The sequence below is a fragment of the Hyla sarda genome, chromosome 5 (genome assembly GCF_029499605.1).
Source record: "Hyla sarda isolate aHylSar1 chromosome 5, aHylSar1.hap1, whole genome shotgun sequence".
In the NCBI taxonomy this organism is placed as follows: domain Eukaryota; kingdom Metazoa; phylum Chordata; class Amphibia; order Anura; family Hylidae; genus Hyla; species Hyla sarda.
The window spans coordinates 186036983-186056762 of NC_079193.1; the positions used below are offsets into that span (position 1 = coordinate 186036983).

Sequence of the window (19780 nt, forward strand, 5' to 3'; positions counted from 1 at the left end):
CAAAAAATGAGCCCCCATACCGCCACTTATACGGAAAAATAAAAAAGTTAGAGGTCATCAAAATAAAGGGATTATAAACGTACTAATTTGGTTAAAAAGTTTGTGATTTTTTTTAAGCACAACAATAATATAAAAGTATATAATAATGTGTATCATTTTAATCGTATTGACCCTAAGAATAAAGAACACACGTCATTTTTACCATAAATTGTACGGCGTGAAAACAAAACCTTCCAAAATTAGCAAAATTGCGTTTTTCGTTTTAATTTCCCCACAAAAATAGTGTTTTTTGGTTGCGCCATACATTTTATGATATAATGAGTGATGTCATTACAAAGGACAACTGGTCACGCAAAAAATAAGCCCTCATACTAGTCTGTGGATGAAAATATAAAAAAGTTATGATTTTTAGAAGGTGAGGAGGAAAAAACGAAAACGTAAAAATTAAATTGTCTGAGTCCTTAAGGCCAAAATGGGCTGAGTCCTTAAGGGGTTAAGGACGTAGAGCGTATGGATACGCCCGTGGCAATTCCAGTCCCCACTGCTAGCCGGTTGGGCACCGGACCGGGATGCCTGCTGAAATCATTCAGCAGGCATCCCGACACATCGCTGGGGGGGGGGGGTAGGTGGTCCTTAGACCCCCCCATGTCGGTGATCTCAGGAAATTGCATGTCAATTAAGACATGCGATTTTCTGCTATTTCCGGGCTAATCGGGTCTCTGGTGACCCGATTGCACGGAAAATAGGGATGATCAGAGCTGTCAGTGAGGGATAGGAGCGAGGTTGCAGTGCTGCGATCTCCTCCTATCCCCTGCCATTAGTCAGCAATGAATGGGAGTTGTAGTTTTGCAACATCTGGAGGGTCACAGTTTAGAGACCACTATTACAGTGGTGCCCAAATGGTAGCCCTCCAGATGTTTCAAAACTACAACTCTCAGCATGCCTAGACTACCCAGGCATGCTGGGAGTTGTAGTTCTTCAGATTTTGCAATTTTCATGAAAATTTTGAAAATTGCTGCTATACTTTGAAGCCTTCAAATTTTTTCAAAAAATAAAAAATGTCCATTTTATGATGCCAACATAAAGTGGACATATTGTATTTGTGAATCAATATAAAATGTATTTGGAATATCCATTTTCCTTACAAGCAGAGAGCTTCAAAGTTAGAAAAATGCAACATTTTCAAAATTTTCATGACATTTTGGGATTTTTCACCAAGAAATGATGCAAGTAACGACGAAAATTTACCACTAAAATAAAGTAGAATAGGTCATGAAAAAACAAACAAACAAACAATCTCAGAATCAGAATAATTGGTAAAAGCATCCTAGAGTTATTAATGCATAAAGTGACAGTGGTCAGAATTGCAAAAAAGGGCTCAGTCCTTAAGGGGTTAAAAAAACGCCAGTCTCTGCATGCTGCAATATGGCAAAACTGCCAGATTATGACAAAATGTCGGGGTCACAGGGAAGAAAAGCCGCAAAACCCAAACACGCAAAGTGGGTTTGGAGTTTTCCTATTGACTTCCTGCTAACATCTAGATGTGGCATTTTTCCCCTCGGAAAGATGCCATGCGGCCGTTTGAGGTTTTTTTGGGCAAAGCTTATGCTTATTTGGTCTCTTTTATGCACAATGCTTTTTGGAGCTATACTGCAGTTGATAGCATAGGAAACCCTACACACCTGTATTTCCTGCATGGGTCCTCAAACTTTTTCATGGTCCCTCAGACTGTTGGAGGGTCAGACTATAGATAACAAAACATGAACCAATTCCTATGCACACTTATATATCTTATTAGTGGACTATCACTTTAAGTACGCAGCTCAGTTCCCCCCACATTAGGTTGTAGTTCCCCCACATTAGGGTTGGCAGTACAGTTCCCCCACATTAGGTGCAGTACAGTTCCCCACATTAGGTTGGCAGTATAGTCCCCCCCACATTAGGTGCAGTACAAGTCCCCCCACATTATGTGCAGTACAAGTCCCCCCACATTAGGTGCAGTACAGTTCCCCCACATTAGGTTGGCAGTATAGTCCCCCCACATTAGGTGCAGTACAAGTCCCCCCACATTAGGTGCAGTACAAGTACCCCACATTAGGTGCAGTATAATGTTCCCCCACATTAGGTGCAGTATAGCTCCCCACATTAGGTGCAGCATGTTCCCCCACATTAGGTGCAGTATAGATTCCCCAAATTAGGTGCAGTATAGATTCCCCAAATTAGGTGCAGTATAGATTCCCCAAATTAGGTGCAGTATAGATTCCCCAAATTAGGTGCAGTATGTTCCCCCACAGACATACAGCCTCCAGCCATACAGTGTATGGCTGGAGGCTGTATGCCTGTGTTCTGCCCCACTTCAGTGTTCCAACCACCGCTCCTCCGGTCCGGACATAGCAGTAAGGACCGAAGGAGCGGTGGTCGGAGCACCGAAGCTGACGTGCCGCTGGTAACACTTACCTAGCTGGCCATCGCACATCCTCATCGCTGCCCTGCTCCTTCGCGCTCCGTTGCTATGGGCGCACGCACGGCGTCAGTGACGTCCCTGCGAGCGCCACCTTCCCAGCGCCCCCTGCATTTTTAAAGTAAACGCGGGGTCTCCGAGAGTGCACCCGTGTCCCGAAAACACCTTTCGGGACACAGGGATGTCCCAGGCAGCGGCGGGCCGGATAAATGTCCTCGCAGGCCGCATGTGGCCCGCAGGCCGTAGTTTGAGGACCCCTGGTATAAGGTAAATATAAAGGTGTATGAATTTTGCCTATAATATGTATTGTAGACCTAGCCTAAATGTCTGTCAGACTTAGCAAATTCCTGTGTATGAGTTTTCCAAATGTTTTTCACCTCCCCTCTGACTTAAATGTGGGAAAAGTGCTGCATAATATATGACAACAGTACTTCATTTTAGTTTTTCTTAGACATTTAAGGAATTTTTCCCACTACTGATCCTTTAAGCTACAGCTATGACAAAACTATATTTTTTAAAGTGAAAGGTTTTTCTGATGTTAAAGTGTTGAGGCATTGAACATACTTAAGATACTAGATGAAGTCAGGGGGGTTGAGGTTGTTTTATTTCTTTGATTTAAAAAAACAAAGCTGAATGAGATATATAAAAGTGATTTACCTTACAAAAGAACCTCTCAGATATTCTAAGAGACCCAATTGATTTAGAGTAGGTATACTATAGACTTCTATTAGACATCCTTTCACAATGAAACAGAATATAAAAGACAAAACACTATTTGCTTGATGTTGATTTTTTTTATTGATCTACAAATACAGTATGAAAAATAAAATAGAAAATAGCATGTTACAAATACAACATGCACACATGACCTTGTATACATGAGCAGCAACTGATGTAAACAATCAAAACTTGGTTCAACAGTTAAAGGAGCAGCAAAACTCATTACAGACAACAAAAACAAAAAATACTAAAACTTGACCTATTCAGAATGGTTGTATAGGATTAGAAATAATCAGTCCATCGGCTGTGTCCAGTTAAAGCTCACACCCCTATTTAAACAAATGAGGCTGTAGTTTTTGTGGGGTATTCAGGGAATGTATGCCAAATATATATATATATATATATTATATATATATATATTATACACACACACAATTTTTATTACTTATAAATTTATTGGGCCTCATTGATTATGGTGCATATTATATAGTGTATATTATGGAAATACATACACAATACACTCTGAGTGATCAATATTTGTGTGACAAACTGTGAAACCACATTTATAAATACGAGAAAATACTTGAAAACATTTGTTGCAAGAAGTGCTCCTTGGCTGCGCCATAAAAGTACCGATGGTTAACAGCATCAACATTAAGCTTTAAGTGCTTTAACGCTCTTATCTTTAAGTCATACTTCCTGGGGCCTAAGAAGCAGATATTTGGGCTGTTTTATGCAGGCCCTAGTTATAGGGGACTGCTTTTGCTTTTTCCTGTAAAATAATGTTTTCCCTAGCAAAAAGTCATGTCTTTCTCATTTTCAACTTTTTCCAACCAGAATATTATCTAAACGGACATAACTACACTAGAGCAGACAGGCAACCAAAGAATTAAGGCAACTAGTGGATTATATAAAGAAGAATGTTTAGCAAAACAGGAGCTAGGTTGGAGTCCCAAATGCAGTCTTTGGAGCCAAAATTGGAAAGAGACAACCTTCATAGTCTGAGAAATTGTAGATAATTCTCCTCTAAAGAAATTAAGGCCACACTTAAAGAGGTACTTTGCCACTACCCAAAGGTTAGGGGATAAGATGTCTGATCGTGTGGGTCCAGCCTCTGGGACTCCTGCGATCTCCGTGCAGCACCTGGCGTTTACATGGGTATTTTACGCTGCGGACCCGCCGACGATGGACCTCTACAGTGTGCCTCAGATGTGCCTGCTTGGAGCAGCAATCCGCCGCTACGAGCAAACACACTGTGATGTGCGAGTTGCCTTGTGCATGAGCAGTGGACTCGCATACAACACGGCTGCCCTCTGCCTCGTTCAGGGAGCAGGTGGAGCAGCCGTGATGTGTGAGAGTACACCGCGCATGCGTGCCGTGACTCGCACATCATAGCAGCGGTGGATTGTTGCTCCGAGCAGGCACGTCTGAGGCACACTTTAGGGATCCATGGTCGGCTCATCCGCAGCACAAAATACGCTGTGGATCTACCCGTGTGAACGAGCCCTTAGGGTGCCCAAACACATGCATATTTTCTGCTGCAGATTTGCTTCAAGACTTGTGTGGAATTATCTCATTGCACTTAAAAATTCCACAGCACATCTCTTTCTAACAACTTCAACAAAAGGCACTTGTTCACCTATACTTTTCTGTAGTCAGGATAAGTTTAGAGCATCCATAGTTTTCCTCAAACATGGGCCTGCTGGGCAATAGTATTCTACACCCCTTAAATTTTGCTAAACTATTGGATCATTTGAAAAAGCTCAAAAATAAAATAAAAAAAGGCACTATAACATGCAAAAATAACGAAGCAACTCTTTCCTTACATATTAAGTTTTTCTATATAGTTTTAAGGGCAAGATTTGTTCATTTTTTAGATAAAAAATTAAATAAAAATGGCAAAAAATAACTCACCTTTTTAACCCATTCAAGTGTTTGACATAAAAGACTGCTTCAAAAACTGCACGTGTGAATCCAGCCGAATGAAAACTTTGCCACTCTTCCTTTTTGATCAGGAATTTTGACGTTTGCGTCCATGTTTACTATAGTACTCTTTCCCTTGAATATTTGGCATCTGGATCTTTGTTTTTGCCCGTTTGTCTAAATAGATACTGCATGATTATGTGTTTAACATGATACTATATAGTATAGTATTCCCCCCTTCATCAGCAGAGGGCCAGATCAACTAGTCTTTCAAGATGGGGACCCTGAATCTTAAAGGGAACCAATCATCAGATTTTACCCTATATAACGCTTGGCAAAGCGTTATATAGGGTAAAATCTTTATTTTCGCCATTCCCGGGGGATGCTCCTGCCCCCAGAGATGGTGAAGATATGAAGTTATAAACTAGTCACCGCCGCCGCCGCAAGCAGCGTCATTGTTCCACTCACTGAACAGACGAAGCAGAGTGATGACGCGGCCCATCAATCAAGCGGAGGAGGCGTCGCTCCCGGCCGAAGAACGGGAGTAGGTGAGAAGAGTTCCCCGCCCAGGTGACTACTTACGGTGGCGGCGATTACTAGTTTATAACTTCATATCTTCACCATCCCTGGGGGCAGGAGCGTCCCCCGGGAATGGTGAAAATAAAGATTTTACCCTATAGAACGCTTTACCAAGCGTTATATAGGGTAAAATCTGATGATTGGTTCCCTTTAAAGCATTCTCTGTCTCGAATGCCAACTTTAGTTTTAGTCAAGCCCTCAATTTTAAGCAGATGCGCTATACAAGCTTATTGTACTTTGTCCCTTATACCAGTGTTTCTTAAGCGCGGTCCTCAAGTCCCCCCAAACAGGTCATGTTTTCAGGATTTCCTTAGTCTTTGATATAATTCTGGTCAGTGAATCAGGCATCACCACAGTTATATCACCTGTGAAAGACTAAGGAAATCCTGAAAACATGACCTGTTGGGGGGACTTGAGAAACACTGCATTATATGTATTCAATCCTTTGGTTTATCTTTTAAAAAGTCTAAAAACTAAAACACTGAACACACACAATGGGGGATATTTATTAAAGTTGTCTATGTCCCGCATCAATTTAGACCAAACTACAGAGGGTTAGGCTGGTCTATTGTGCGCCTAATTTATCAAATGGCGCAATGCTCTTGATAAATTCTGTGTACAGACTTCGTGATCTATGCTTTAGACTGTATATAAACCTGCTCCAGCATGGTCTGACATTTCGGCGTACTTTCAGCTGATACGACTTGTCGCTGAAAAGTCGCTTTTGATAAATTCAGCACCAATGCATTTTCCAATGCATTTCAGTCTAAAATAGACTTGCATGCATCATGTTCTAAAAATCCTCTAGAGCAAAAGTTGCAGAAAAGTCGCACATATTTAGACTGCGACTTTCTGTGCGACAAATTTAGACAGGAAAAAACTGTCTAAATCCTTTGATAAATATCCCCCAATGTGTAAATACACATTCACAAATGCAGACTGGCAGCTTTTCTATTTACTGTGGCTTAAAGGGGATAGCTGGGAAAAGAAAAAAGCATCAATATAAATAAAATGATAAATTACTTTAGGGAACAAAACACGCTCCTTTTTTTTCTATAGGGTCTTCATTGGGGGTAAACTAAAATGACCACCTCCACATTCTTTCAGAACCTGTCCCAGAATGAAGAGTGCATGAAATAAGATTGATGGTGTGAGGGAGCACCACTTGGTCAGAGCAGGATGGAGATCTTGCGCCACATCCCCCGTATATTCTCGAGTATAGGCAGAGTTTTTCAGCAGAATTTTTCGTGCTGAAAACGCCCCCCCCCCCCCTCAACTTATACTCGAGTGAACTCGCCGCCTGTCAATCCCTTCTCAGTGGTCTTCAACCTGCGGACCCGCAGGTTGAAGACCAATGCCGGGCCTTCGTCATCATCCAGACCCCCCCCCCTTTTAGTTTTCTACTCACCTCCCCTCGGTGGGAATTAAGGGTGAGCTGTTCCGGGCCATCTATGCTGCAGGGACCGTCTGGTGGGGAGGGTTAGTTGTTCCGGGCTGTCCATCTTCACCGGGAGGCCCTCCTCTCCGGGCCCGGCCCCGGACTAGTGACGTTGCCTTGACAACGATGAACAGGGACGTCCCTGTGCATGAACGTCCCTGTGCTTCGTCGTCAAGGCAACGTCACTAGTGTGGGGCCGGGCGCGGAGAGGAGAAGAGGGCCTCCCGGTGAAGATGGACAGCCTGGAACGACTAACACTCCCCACCACACGGTCCCTGCAGCATAGATGGCCCGGACCAGCTCACCCTTCCTTCCCACAGAGGGGAGGTGAGTAGAAAACTAAAGGGGGGGGGGGGGGTTCTGGATGATGACGAAGGCCTGGCAGTGGTCTTCAACCTGCGGACCTCCAGATGTTTCAAAACTACAACTCCCAGCATGCCGGACAGCTGATGGCTGTCCGGGCATGCTGGGAGTTGTAGTTTTGCAACATCTGGAGGTCCACAGGTTGAAGACCACTGATTGAAGGGATTGACAGGGGGTGATGATGAAGGGGGGGGGGGTGATGATGACGAGGGGGATGATGACGGGGGTCTGGATGATGACAGGGTGATTATGACGGGGGTTTGGATGATAGGGTGATGATGACGGGGGTGTTAATGACAGGGGTCTGGATGATGACAAGGGGGGGGGGGATGATTTATTTCCCACCCTAGGCTTATAGTCGAGTCAATAACTTTTCCTGGGTTTTTGGGGTGAAATTAGAGGCCTCGGTTTATATTCGGGTCGGCTTATGCTCGAGTATATACGGTAATAAGTGCAATGTGAACGACCATCCCTAAGAAGCACAACACAACAGTTTTGTACTGTTCCATATTTAGGATCAGATGTTACAACCACTACCCAGTCATGGATAACAGTGACTAAGCCCTATGTGCACACTCAGGTATGTGTAATATGTCAGTGCTGGAGGGAGGTCTTATGTCACTTCTATGCAGGTGTGTACTCTTGTAACCCATCCTACAGCATACGCTCTGAATATTAGGATAAGTTACTGACTAGGTAATACAACCATTTATTAATTTACAACCGGAGAAAACACTTGTTTTGCCCCTTGACAAAACAAGCGTCTTGCTTATTAATGGTACTTTGCAGCGTACCTGTACGGAGTTAGATTTTCTGTGAAAAATCTATATCGTAGCCTCATGTAAATCTGTAAATCTCACACAAAGTGCTGGTGGATTTTCTACAACATAGCCATCTTAAAAGGGCCAGTGAAAACTGCAAAATTTTCTCCTGCTTGCAGCAGAATCTCATTGTTCTCAATAGGATTCTGCTGCACCATTCATATTGCGGAATTTCCGCTTAAAAATTTCAAGATTCAGCACCAGCCAAAAGAATGAACATGTTTATTCTTCTGGCAGAATGTCACCGGGCTGCATTGCCGTCTATGGAGACGGCAAATATAAACTTGGTCCTACGAGATTTTGGTGGCACACAGGATCTCCACCTGGTAATTCAGCAGTGTAGACGGACCCTTAAAGTTTTTAGTATTCTATTTATCACAAAATGTTTTCCTCCTTTCATTTCAATAAAAAAATAAAAAAAAAACAGTACCTCACTATCATACTGTATGAATACAGCCACAAACAAATAAACCCTATTTTCTATACTGTATAGACTAATACTGACCTCCAGCATAAACTTTTAAAAATAAGTAAAAGAAATGCTCAATGGTCTGAAAGGACATTTTCATGAAAGAAGATGAAACCTGCAGGACATTATGTAACATACAAGATCAGGATTTTTTATACTCATATGTCAGCAAAAACAATAGGACTGCGGCATTTCCATCGTGTAGGCATACAGACAAATTCATCATTGCTTGGGACCAACTGTTCTATGGAACAGGGTAGTTTACTACATTATGTCACTTAATTATTTGTAGTATACAGTAGAATGCTAGTCCAACTACCTTCATCAGGCTAATGGAGCCCTATAGATGAACTAGTGTATGCTGGGGCGTTTTAAGTGTAGTTCATCAATGTCATCTGAATACCCTCCTAATGAGATCTACCATAGAAGTTTGGTAAAGATTTTCTGTAGAAAACTAATAAAAAATTAAAATTAAAAAAGTTAATTGAATACATTAAAAAATGGTTTGGCACAAGAGCCCTTCATGTTATGGCAGCTCCTTGCAGTCTTACTGCCCCAATGGTAACATCACTAAGTGCTGTTTTTTTGTTTTTTTTTACAATTGCTATTAAATATACACGCTGGCTGCTTAAAAAAATTAAATAATAAAAACACATATACATTAGTTATTCTACAGCATGAGGACAAGTATGGCCAAGGTGACCTAACATTATAAGTTCACTTTAAAGGCAATTTTGTGTTCAAATATGGAAATGACCAACATAATGAAAAAACCTAAAAGAATCCCTGCATTCTGTAACAGAAAATACCCCCAGCGACTGCAGCCATGATCACTTGCATCATTGTGCAACATTTCTGGTACCTAAGGAAAGAAAAGAAAATTCAGCAATGTCACATTTGTCTCTGAGTAAAAAAAAAAAAAAAAAAAAAAAGATCAGTAGTTTCCTTTACTTGAATCAATAGATGGAAAGAAGTTTGAGAACACGTTGGTCTACAGGACCGTAAAACAGTTTCCACTTGGTTTTTTTTCTGGCAGACTTTGGAATACTGCCACTTCAGTTTATGAGCCAAAGTCAGAAATGTATTCAAAAGGAATAGGACATATAAAGGAAGGACTTACACTTCTCCTCCCTTATGGATCCACTTCAGACTTTGGCTCAAAAACTGCAGTGACAGTATTCCAAAAACTGCGGAAACTTAGCCTTATACTAAATGTTGCTTATTTTACACTATAAAGTCATTCAATAGCCTAATGGAACCTGCTGAAATGTAATGATGGTTAAGGCATTACTCCCCTACCAAAAACTAGACACAGGTCCCCAGTCTATAAATATTATTTAACCCCTTAAGGACTCAGGGTTTTTCCGTTTTTGCACTTTCGTTTTTTCCTCCTTACCTTTTAAAAATCATAACCCTTTCAATTTCCAGCAGAAACTCACTGTAAACCCTTGCCCATGTGAATGTACACTGTACATTCACTTAGGGGGCAAACCTTCAGCTGTTGCAAAACTACAACTCCCAGCATGGCCTTTGGCTGTCCGTGCATGCTGGGAGTTGTAGTTTTGCAACAGCTCGCAGCCACTGTTCCTTCAGCTGTTGCAAAACTACAACTCTCAGCATGCACGTACAGCCAAAGGGCATGTAACTACAATGCTCAGAAGAGAAGGAGCGCCATTGAGCTTTTGGAGAGAGAATTTGTTTGGAATGGAAGTCGGGGACCATGTGCGTGGTGACAGAACAGTGGAAACCCCCCCCCCACCCCCATGTGACCCCATTTTAGAAACTACACCCCTCACAGAATTTAATAAGGGGTGCAGTGAGCATTTACACCCCACTGGCGTTTGACAGATCTTTGGAACAGTTGGCTGTGCATATGAAAAATCACATTTTTCATTTTCATGGACCACTGTTACAAAAATCTGTCAGACACCTGTGGGGCGTAAATGCTCACTGTACCCCTTATTACATTCCGTGAGGGGAATAGTTTCCAAAATGGGATCACATGTGGTGGGGTCTATTGTTCTGGCACTATTTGGGCTTTGTAAACACACGTGGCCTTCATTTCCGGACTAATTTTCTCTTCTCTTCTGAGCATTGTAGTTTGCCCGCAGAGAACTTTACATCCACATATGGGGTATGTTCTTACTCTGAAGAAATGGGGTTACAAATTTTGATGGGCTTTTTTCCTATTTTCTCTTGTGAAAATGAAAAATGTTGCGTAACACCTGTGCGGTGTTAAGGCTCACTATAAACCTTGTTACGTTCCATGAGGGGTGTAATTTCCAAAATGGGGTCACATGTGGGTATTAAAATTTTTTGCGTTTATATGTCAGAACTGCTGTAAAATCAGCCACCTCTGTGCAAATCGCCAATTTAGGCCTCAAATGTACATAGTGAGCTCTCACTCCTGAGCCTTGTTGTGCGCCCGGAGAGCATTTTATGGAATATGGGGTATTGCCGTATGGGGTCTATTTTTCCTTTTACCTCTTGTGAAAATAAAAAGTATGGGGCAACACCAGCATGTTAGTGTAAAAAAACAAAACAAAAAAAAAAACATTTTTTACACGAACAGGCTGGTGTAGACCCCAACTTTTCCTTTTCATAAGGGGTAAAAAGAGAAATAGGAGAAATTGTTAAGTTAAGTTTTGTGGGACTGAGTACAGAAATACCCCATATGTGGCCCTAAACTGTTTCCTTGAAATACGACCGGGCCCCGAAGCGAGAGAGTGCCATGCGCATTTGAGGCCTAAGTTATGGATTTGCATAGGGGCGGACCAGGATCCAATCGTTAGGCCCTATTCACACGGCAGAATTCCTCCTCAAATGAAAGCTTAATACACTTCTATGGGAGTTCACACTCCCATTCACACTTCTGCAGAATTTCTGCTTGGATTCTGCACCAATTCAGCAGGGTGAGTGTATATGTAGTGTTTTACTCTTTATTTAGTGTAGTGTAATGTTTTTAGGGTACATTAGCACTGGAGGAGGTTTACGGTGAGTTTACCGCTTGGAGTTTGAGCAGCTCAAACTTGAAGTAGGAAACTCACCGTAAACCGTGGGGGGGGCAAACTGACAGACCGTGCATGCTGGAAGTTGTAGTTTTACAACAGCTGGAGGCACACTGGTTGGTAATCTTTCAGTTAGGTTCTGTTACCTAACTCTGTATTTTCCAACCAGTGTGCCTGCAGCTGTTGCAAAACTATAACTTCCAGCATGTACTGATCGCTGAAGGGCATGCTGGGAGTTGTAGTTATGCAACAGCTGGAGGCATGCAATTACAACTACCGGCATGCCAAGACAGCCGTTTGCTGTTCGTGCATTCTGGGAGTTGGCGTTATGCAACATTTGGAGGACCACAGTTTAGAGACCACTGCACAGTAAGCTCCAAACTGTGGCCCTCCAGATGCTGCAAAACTACAAATCCCAGCATGCCCACATAGTAAACTGCTGTGTGGGCATGCTGGGATTTGTAGTTTTGCAACATCTGGAGGGCTACAGTTTAGAGACCACTGTATAGTGATCTCCAAACTGTGGCCATCCAAACGTTGCTAGGCAACAACTCACCGCTTAGTTGCAGGATCGCCGCCGCTTGCAGAGGAGGATCGCCTGCCGCCGATCACCGCCTGCTCTGGGTAAGGGACCTCCGGTGCTGCTTGCAGGACAGTTCCCCCTCTCTGCCCGGACTACCGTGGGTGGGCAGAGCGGGGGAACCGAACTTTAACCCCCCCTGCCAAAGATCTGCTATCGGCCGGTCGCTTCTGGTTGGGGGGTGCCTGCTGAATGATTTTAGCAGGCATCCCTGTCCGGAGAAAGGCAGGGAGTACCTGTACGCCCTGAGTCCTTAAGGTAAGAGCAATTTTTAATTTTCAGCCGCAAGGAGGTCTCACTTTTACGTGTTGCTTACTGCATGTTAGGCTAAGTACAACTTTTGTGACAGAGGAACTAAGTGAGACTGCAAGTGGGGGAGAAGCAATATTTATCAATGTTCCTGTCTACTCATACAGCCAAGCTATAGTCTAGGGCAGTATGAGAATTGAGGGTAGGAAGTCTCGAATAGAGCAGTGCTGGCAGAAAGGGTTCTGTCTATTGTTAAATAGAGAACTGCAAAGAGGGGGCATCAGCTGGGAAAATATCATAACCGAGCTAATCTATAGCTCTAGAGACACAAACCTATTCGTCAAACAAGACTAGGGGCTGGCCCTTTTGACTTTATTCTTCCATCTATGGAGCCATGTTTGAGCTTGTTTTTTGTGCCCTGATATGTAGTTTTTATCTTTACCAGAGGGAGGACTTTTAGACTTTTTTTCCCCCCATTATTCCACTTTCTGGAATGTGATGTGACACAAAAAAACACACACACACACACACACACACACACACACACACACACACCACTAAAACGGAGTTTGGTATTTTTTTTTCCATATACCCCATTCACTGTTCGGGATCAAATAATGTTGTATTTTATCAGGTCAGACAATTCCACGTGTAGTTGGTAGAGCCTGCCTTAATATCAATGTCTTAACAGGCACCAGGAGGCGAAATAAACCATTGCACCACCAATGACTCAAAGGGCATTTAATGCCGCTGTCAACTTTGACAATGGCATTTAAAGGGTACCTTTCATCAAAAAAACTTTTGAAATATTATAGATTAATGTATGCAGAATAACTTTCCAATAGCATGTTATTATAAAATATGCTTCTTTCTATTTAATTTTCAACTTTGAAAAAATGACCACTAGGGTTCTCCCTACCAGTCCTGGCAGCAAGCATTTCAGACTCATGCTGGAGTCCTAAATCTCAGACTGCATCCGGGACACAGACAAGCGCAACATTGCTCCCTGGCAGTGGGCAGTGGTGAGTTTGTCTGTGTTCTGGATACAGTCTGAGATTTAGGACTCCAGCACGAGTCTGAAATCTATAGTGGTCATTTTTTCAAAGTGGAAAATTAAATAGAAAGAAGCATATTTTTTAATAACATGCTATTGGAAAGTTATTCTACATACATTAATCTATAACATATCAAAAGTTTTTTTGATGAAAGGTAACCCTTAATGGTTAATAGCCAGCCATGGAGATTGCTTAGCACTGGCTTTTAGTGGTGGCCCTCAGCTACTGATAGCAGTTGTGAGCTGCTGGGTATGAAGTGGGCTTGGGTCCAAACACCCTATGACATACCGTATTTATAAGTCAGGGGGTTATTGCTGGTTAAATAGAAATAATTGGCTGGAAACCAACCACCACATTCCTGGAGAGCTTTGTTTTGATTCCACTTACACATTTGGCCTGCAATATTCAAGGTAAAAATATCTTAGGTACTTACCATGTCAACAAACGCGACATACATGAATAACCCTGCTGTAAGAGCAAAGATCCACATTGAAACATGTTCTGCATAGTGTCCTATGAGAATGCCAGTGATCATACCCAGGTAAGCCAACATGGCAGACAGTGCATTGTACAGCACTGCTTGCCTTACAGTCATACCAGCTTTCAAAAGAACTGCAAAATCACCTAGGAGAAAAAAAATAAAATACCATTACCTATTTAAATCCAGACAATTTGCAGTATAATCTTACATCTGAATTCCTAACATTTTTGTCAATCACCAGACAAACCAGTCTTCAGACAAGAATTCACAATACAGGTCGATAAGCTTGGCACTGGGACTTAAGTCTGTCCTGCAAAAGTTTACATTGTTTTATCAGTCTATGGAAGGTTTTCTACCCCATGGACGAATTCAAGGCTAGAAATCATTTCTCAACAATATTAATTAATAAACTCTAAACACTGTTCTGTTAATATGTTTATTCGTAATCTTGTAGACAGTGTTCAGAGTAAAATTTCCGTATTTGCAGGTTACACTAAGCTCTGTACCGTAAGGTTATGAACACAGAAGGATAATATACTACAGAGGGCTGTGGGGAGGCTAGAGGATTGGGCAGAGAAATAGAAAATGAAGGTTAACCCCTTGCCGCAGAACGCCGGGTTTATACGGCGCTGTGGCACGGTAGGGTTATGAAGCGAGCTCAGGAGCTGAGCTCTCATCCTACCCGCACAATCCCGGCTGCTATCAGCAGCGAGGACCCATGGCTAATGCTGGACATCGGCGTTCCGGCAGATGTCCGGCATTAACTCTTTAGACGCAAAGTTGATCGCCGCGTCTAAAAGGGAAAGTAGAAGTATCCTGGCAGCTCAGTCGGGCTGATCGGGACATCGAGATAAAATCGCAATGTCGCGATCAGCTAGGATGCAGTAGGAGGGTGCCATACCTGCCTCTTGCGCATCCAAACGGCGATTGATTTCTGCAAGCCTGAAATCCAGGCTTGAGCAATCAACCGCCGATAAGACTGTTCAATGCAAAGCTATGGCTTTGCAGTTATCAGTGTGTGCAGTGTTATAGCCCCCTATGGGAGCTATAACACTGCAAAAAAAATAAGTGAACAAAAAAAAAAAAAGTTATTAAAGATCATTTAACCCCTTCCCTAATAAAAGTTTGACTCACCCCCCTTTTCCCATAAAAAATTAAAAAAAAAAATAAAAATAAAATATGTGGGATCGCCGCACGCGTAAATGTCCAAACTATAAAAATTGTTAATTAACCCCTTAAGGACCAATGACGTACCGGTACGTCATTGGTCCTGCTCTTCTGATATAACGCGGGGTTACACAGTAACCCCGCGTCACATCATGGCGGGCCCGGCGTCATAGTGAAGCCGGGACCCGCCTCTAATAGCGCGCAGCGCCGATCGCGGCGCCGCGCGCTATTAACCATTTAGCCGCGCGCTCAAAGCTGAGCCGCGCGGCTAAAAGTGAAAGTGAAAGTTCCCGGCTAGCTCAGTCGGGCTGTTCGGGATAGCCGCGGCTAATCGCGGCATCCCGAACAGCTGACAGGACAGCGGGAGGGCCCCTTCCTGCCTCCTCGCTGTCCGATCGCCGAATGACTGCTCAGTGCCTGAGATCCAGGCCTGAACAGTCATGCGGCAGAATCGTTGATCACTGGTTTCTTATGAGAAACCAGTGATCAACATAGAAGATCAGTGTGTGCAGTGTTATAGGTCCCTATGGGACCTATAACACTGCAAAAAAAAAAAAGTGAAAAAAAAAGTGAATAAAGATCATTTAACTCCTCCCCTATTAAAAGTTTGAATCACCCCCCTTTTCCAATAAAAAAAAAAAAACAGTGTAAATAAAAATAAAAATAAACATATGTGGTATCACCGCGTGCGGAAATGTCCGAATTATAAAAATATATCATTAATTAAACCGCTCGGTCAATGGCGTGCGCGCAAAAAAATTCCAAAGTCCAAAATAGTGCATTTTTGGTCACTTTTTATATCATTTAAAAATGAATAAAAAGTGATCAATAAGTCCTATCAATGCAAAAATGGTACCGTTAAAAACTTCAGATCACGGCGCAAAAAATGAGCCCTCATACCGCCCCATACACGGAAAAATAAAAAAGTTATAGGGGTCAGAAGATGACAATTTTAAACGTATTAATTTTCCTGCATGTAGTTATGATTTTTTCCAAAAGTCCGACAAAATCAAACCTATATAAGTAGGGTATCATTTTAATCGTATGGACCTACAGAATACATATCAGGTGTCATTTTTACCGAAAAATGTACTACGTAGAAACGGAAGCCCCCAAAAGTTACAAAACAGCGTTTTTTTTTCAATTTTGTCGCACAATGATTTTTTTTCCCGCTTCACCATAGATTTTTGGCAAAATGACTGACGTCATTACAAAGTAGAATTGGTGGCGCAAAAAATAAGCCATCATATGGATTTTTAGGTGTAAATTTGAAAGAGTTATGATTTTTTAAAGGCAAGGAGCAAAAAACGAAAATGCAAAAACGGAAAAACCTCCGGTCCTTAAGGGGTTAAACTGCACAGTCAATGGCGTACACGCAAAAAAAGTCCAAAACAGTGTATTTTTGGTCACATTTTATTCATTTTTTTTTATGTTATAAAAAGTTCGATCAAAACTAAAATTCTACCAATATAAACTTCAGATCATGGCGCAAAAAATGAGTCCTCATACCACCCTGTACGTGGAAAATAAAAAGTTATAGGTGTCAGAAGGACAATTTTTCCTGCATGTAGTTATGATTTTTTTCCGAAGTAATAAAAAAAAAAATCAAACCTATATAAGTAGGGTATCCTTTTAATCGTATGGACCTACAGAATAAAGATAAGGTGTCATTTTTTATGAAAAATTTTCTACATAGAAACAGAAGCCCCCAAAATTTACAAAATGGCGTTTTTTCTTCCATTTTGTCGCACAATGATTTTTTTTCTTCCAGTTTCGACATAGATTTTTGGGTAAAATGACTGATGTGCAAAAAATAAGCCATCATATGGATTTTTAGGTGCAAAATTTAAAGGGTTATGATTTTTAAAAGGTAAGGAGGAAAAAACAAAAGTGCAAAAACGCTATGTCCTTAAGGGGTTACAGGGGTACTCCGGTGGAATTATCTTTTTTTTTAATCAACTTGTGCCAGAAAGTTAACAGATTTGTAAATTACTTCTATTTAAAACTCTTAATCCTTCCAGTACTTATTAGCTGCTGAATACTACAGAATCTAAGATTTTTTAATAGAAGTAATTTACAAATTTGTTTAACTTTCTGGCACCAGTTAAAAAAAAAATAGGTTTTCCACCGGAGTACCCCTTTAATGTGGATAAATGTAAGGTTATGCACTGGGGCCGAGGAAACAAAACGTAGAAGTATGTACTGCATAGTAAAACAATAGATTAAGAAAAAAAAAAAAAGTCTACTGAAAAGGACTAGGGCATACTTGGGGACTGTAAAATAAATTTTAGACACCAGTTCTATGAAACTTCTTGCCACAAGATGTGAAGATTGGTTCATTGAATACGTTCAAGAGGGACCTGGATGCCCTTTTCGAAAAATAATCATACAAGCTATGGTGACAACATTTATGGAGATAGGATGTTGATCCAGGGACTTAGATTAAAGGAGTAGTCTACTGAAAAGTATCTTCAGTCCGTTGTGCCCGGGCTGCAAAAAAAAATAAAAATAAAAAAAAAACCTCTAACTCATCTTCCTCCTTTTCCCCGTGCGCCGCTACAGCTGTTCAGTCCTCTGGTCTGGTCTCCTTCCATGTGCACGGATCGTCACACTGCACTCAGCCTATAACCAGCTGAGGCAGGACATCACTGTGGCTGGTGATACGCAGTGTGACGATCCGTACACATGGAAGGAGACTGGACTGGAGGACTGAACAGCTGTAGCGGCACTCCGGGGAAATGGAGGATGGCGAGTTAAAGTTTGTTTTGGGGTTTGTTTGTTTTTTTGCATCCCGGGCACAACGGACTGAAGATACTTTTCAGTAGACTACTCCTTTAATTGCCATACATGGGGTCAGGAAGGCATTTTTCCCCTAGCATGGGGCAATTGAAATTAAACAGTAGGCTTTTAGGTTGGACGTCATGGTCCTATTTTCTTTTTTGTTAATTACGTAACCATGCTTAAAGGGGTACCCTGGAGCTAAGACATCTTATCCCCTATTCAAAGGATAGGGGAAAAGTTGCCTGATCCCGCGGGTCCCGCCGCTGGGGACCCCGTGATCTTCCACGCCGCACCCAGTTAGAAAAAACAGCCCCCGGAGCGTGCTTGCTCCGGGTCTGATTACTGGCGATCACAGGGACGGAGCATAGTGATGTCACGTCTCCGCCCCTGTGTGACATCACGCTCCGCCCCCTCAATGCAAGCCTAGGGAGGGGTCGGAGCACTAACGTAACTATGCTCCGTCCCCATGATCGCCAGTAATCAGACCCAGAGCAAGCACGCTCCGGGGGCTGATTCTAACATGGTGCGGTGTGGAGGATCACGGGGGTCTCCAGCAGCAGGACCCCCGCGATCAGGCATCTTATCCCCTATCCTTTGGATAGGGGATAAGATGTCTTAACGCTGGAGTACCCCTTTAGGGATAAGTTCACAGGTCTCAGTCGGCCAGGTCTCTGTCTCAGTCGGCCAGGACTACCGACCCCACCGCGTTGCCCCCCCCCCCCCCCCCCCCGACAGATTCATTTCCCCCTCAACTTTAAAAACTCAGGGGGCGCAGGGAGGTAGCACACGCAGGGAGGTCACTGTGCATGCGCCCATGGAAACAGCAGAGCGGAACGGTGCAGCGAGGACATGCGCATGGTAAGTTACCTGCAGCACTTCATCTTCGGTGCGCCGACCTCCGGTCCCTACTGCTATGGCCTATAGGCCATAGCAGTAGATCATGATGCCGGAATGGAGGAGCGGTGGTCGGAGCACTGAAGTGGGGCAGTACACAGACATACAGCCTCCATCCTTACACTGTATATGGCCGAAGGCTGTATGTCTGTGGGGGCCACTGCCTACCAAATGTGGGGGAGAAACTATGCTGACAACCTAATGGGGGGGGGGGGGGGGGGGGGGCGGACGACTATGCTGACAACCTAATGGGGGGTGGGGGGGGGAACTATGCTGACAACCTAATGTGGGGCAACTATGCTGCCAACCCAATGTGGGTAGTACCTAGAGGGGTAGTCTTATATGGCGAGTATATCCCAAACTCTATATTTTAACTGTAGAAGTTGGGGGTCGTCTTATACGCCCAGTTGTCTTATACCCTGGAAAATACGGTAATTATATGTCACTAAACTTTTTTTTTTTTTTATACATTCACATATCTTCAAGATCCAATTTTAGATTTACCTAACTCATGTGGAAGTTCATGACAAAAAACTGCAACAGAAGTGCTTAAGCCACTGGATAGCCCTTCAGTGAATGCTGCCCCTGTGATATAAAGACAATTGTTACAACCATGTTGTAGTATAGGCAAATATAACCATAATATGCTATCATATACATCTAAGTGTGTATGTGGATTGCATTACATTTTAAGGAATAACCTGCTAATTAAAATGTATTTCCTTTTTGTAGAAATTATGTCTTATAAAATCATGGTTTTGTCCAAGCTGAAGCAGTCATGGAAAAAATCC

At 42.6% G+C, this 19780-nt stretch overlaps 1 protein-coding gene across 1 annotated transcript in view; it reads right to left on the bottom strand.

The window, feature by feature from the left end:
* Positions 1 to 7658: 7658 nt before the first annotated feature.
* SLC39A6 (solute carrier family 39 member 6) overlaps positions 7659 to 19780 on the bottom strand; it is a 37399-nt gene continuing 25277 nt past the window's right edge. The window contains exons 7-9 of the mRNA XM_056520903.1: positions 19494 to 19574; positions 14100 to 14290; positions 7659 to 9636 (exon numbers count right to left, since the gene is read on the bottom strand). Of these exons, the coding sequence (XP_056376878.1) occupies positions 9484 to 9636; positions 14100 to 14290; positions 19494 to 19574 (425 nt within the window). The 3' untranslated portion in view covers positions 7659 to 9483. The remainder of the gene's footprint in view (positions 9637 to 14099; positions 14291 to 19493; positions 19575 to 19780) is intronic.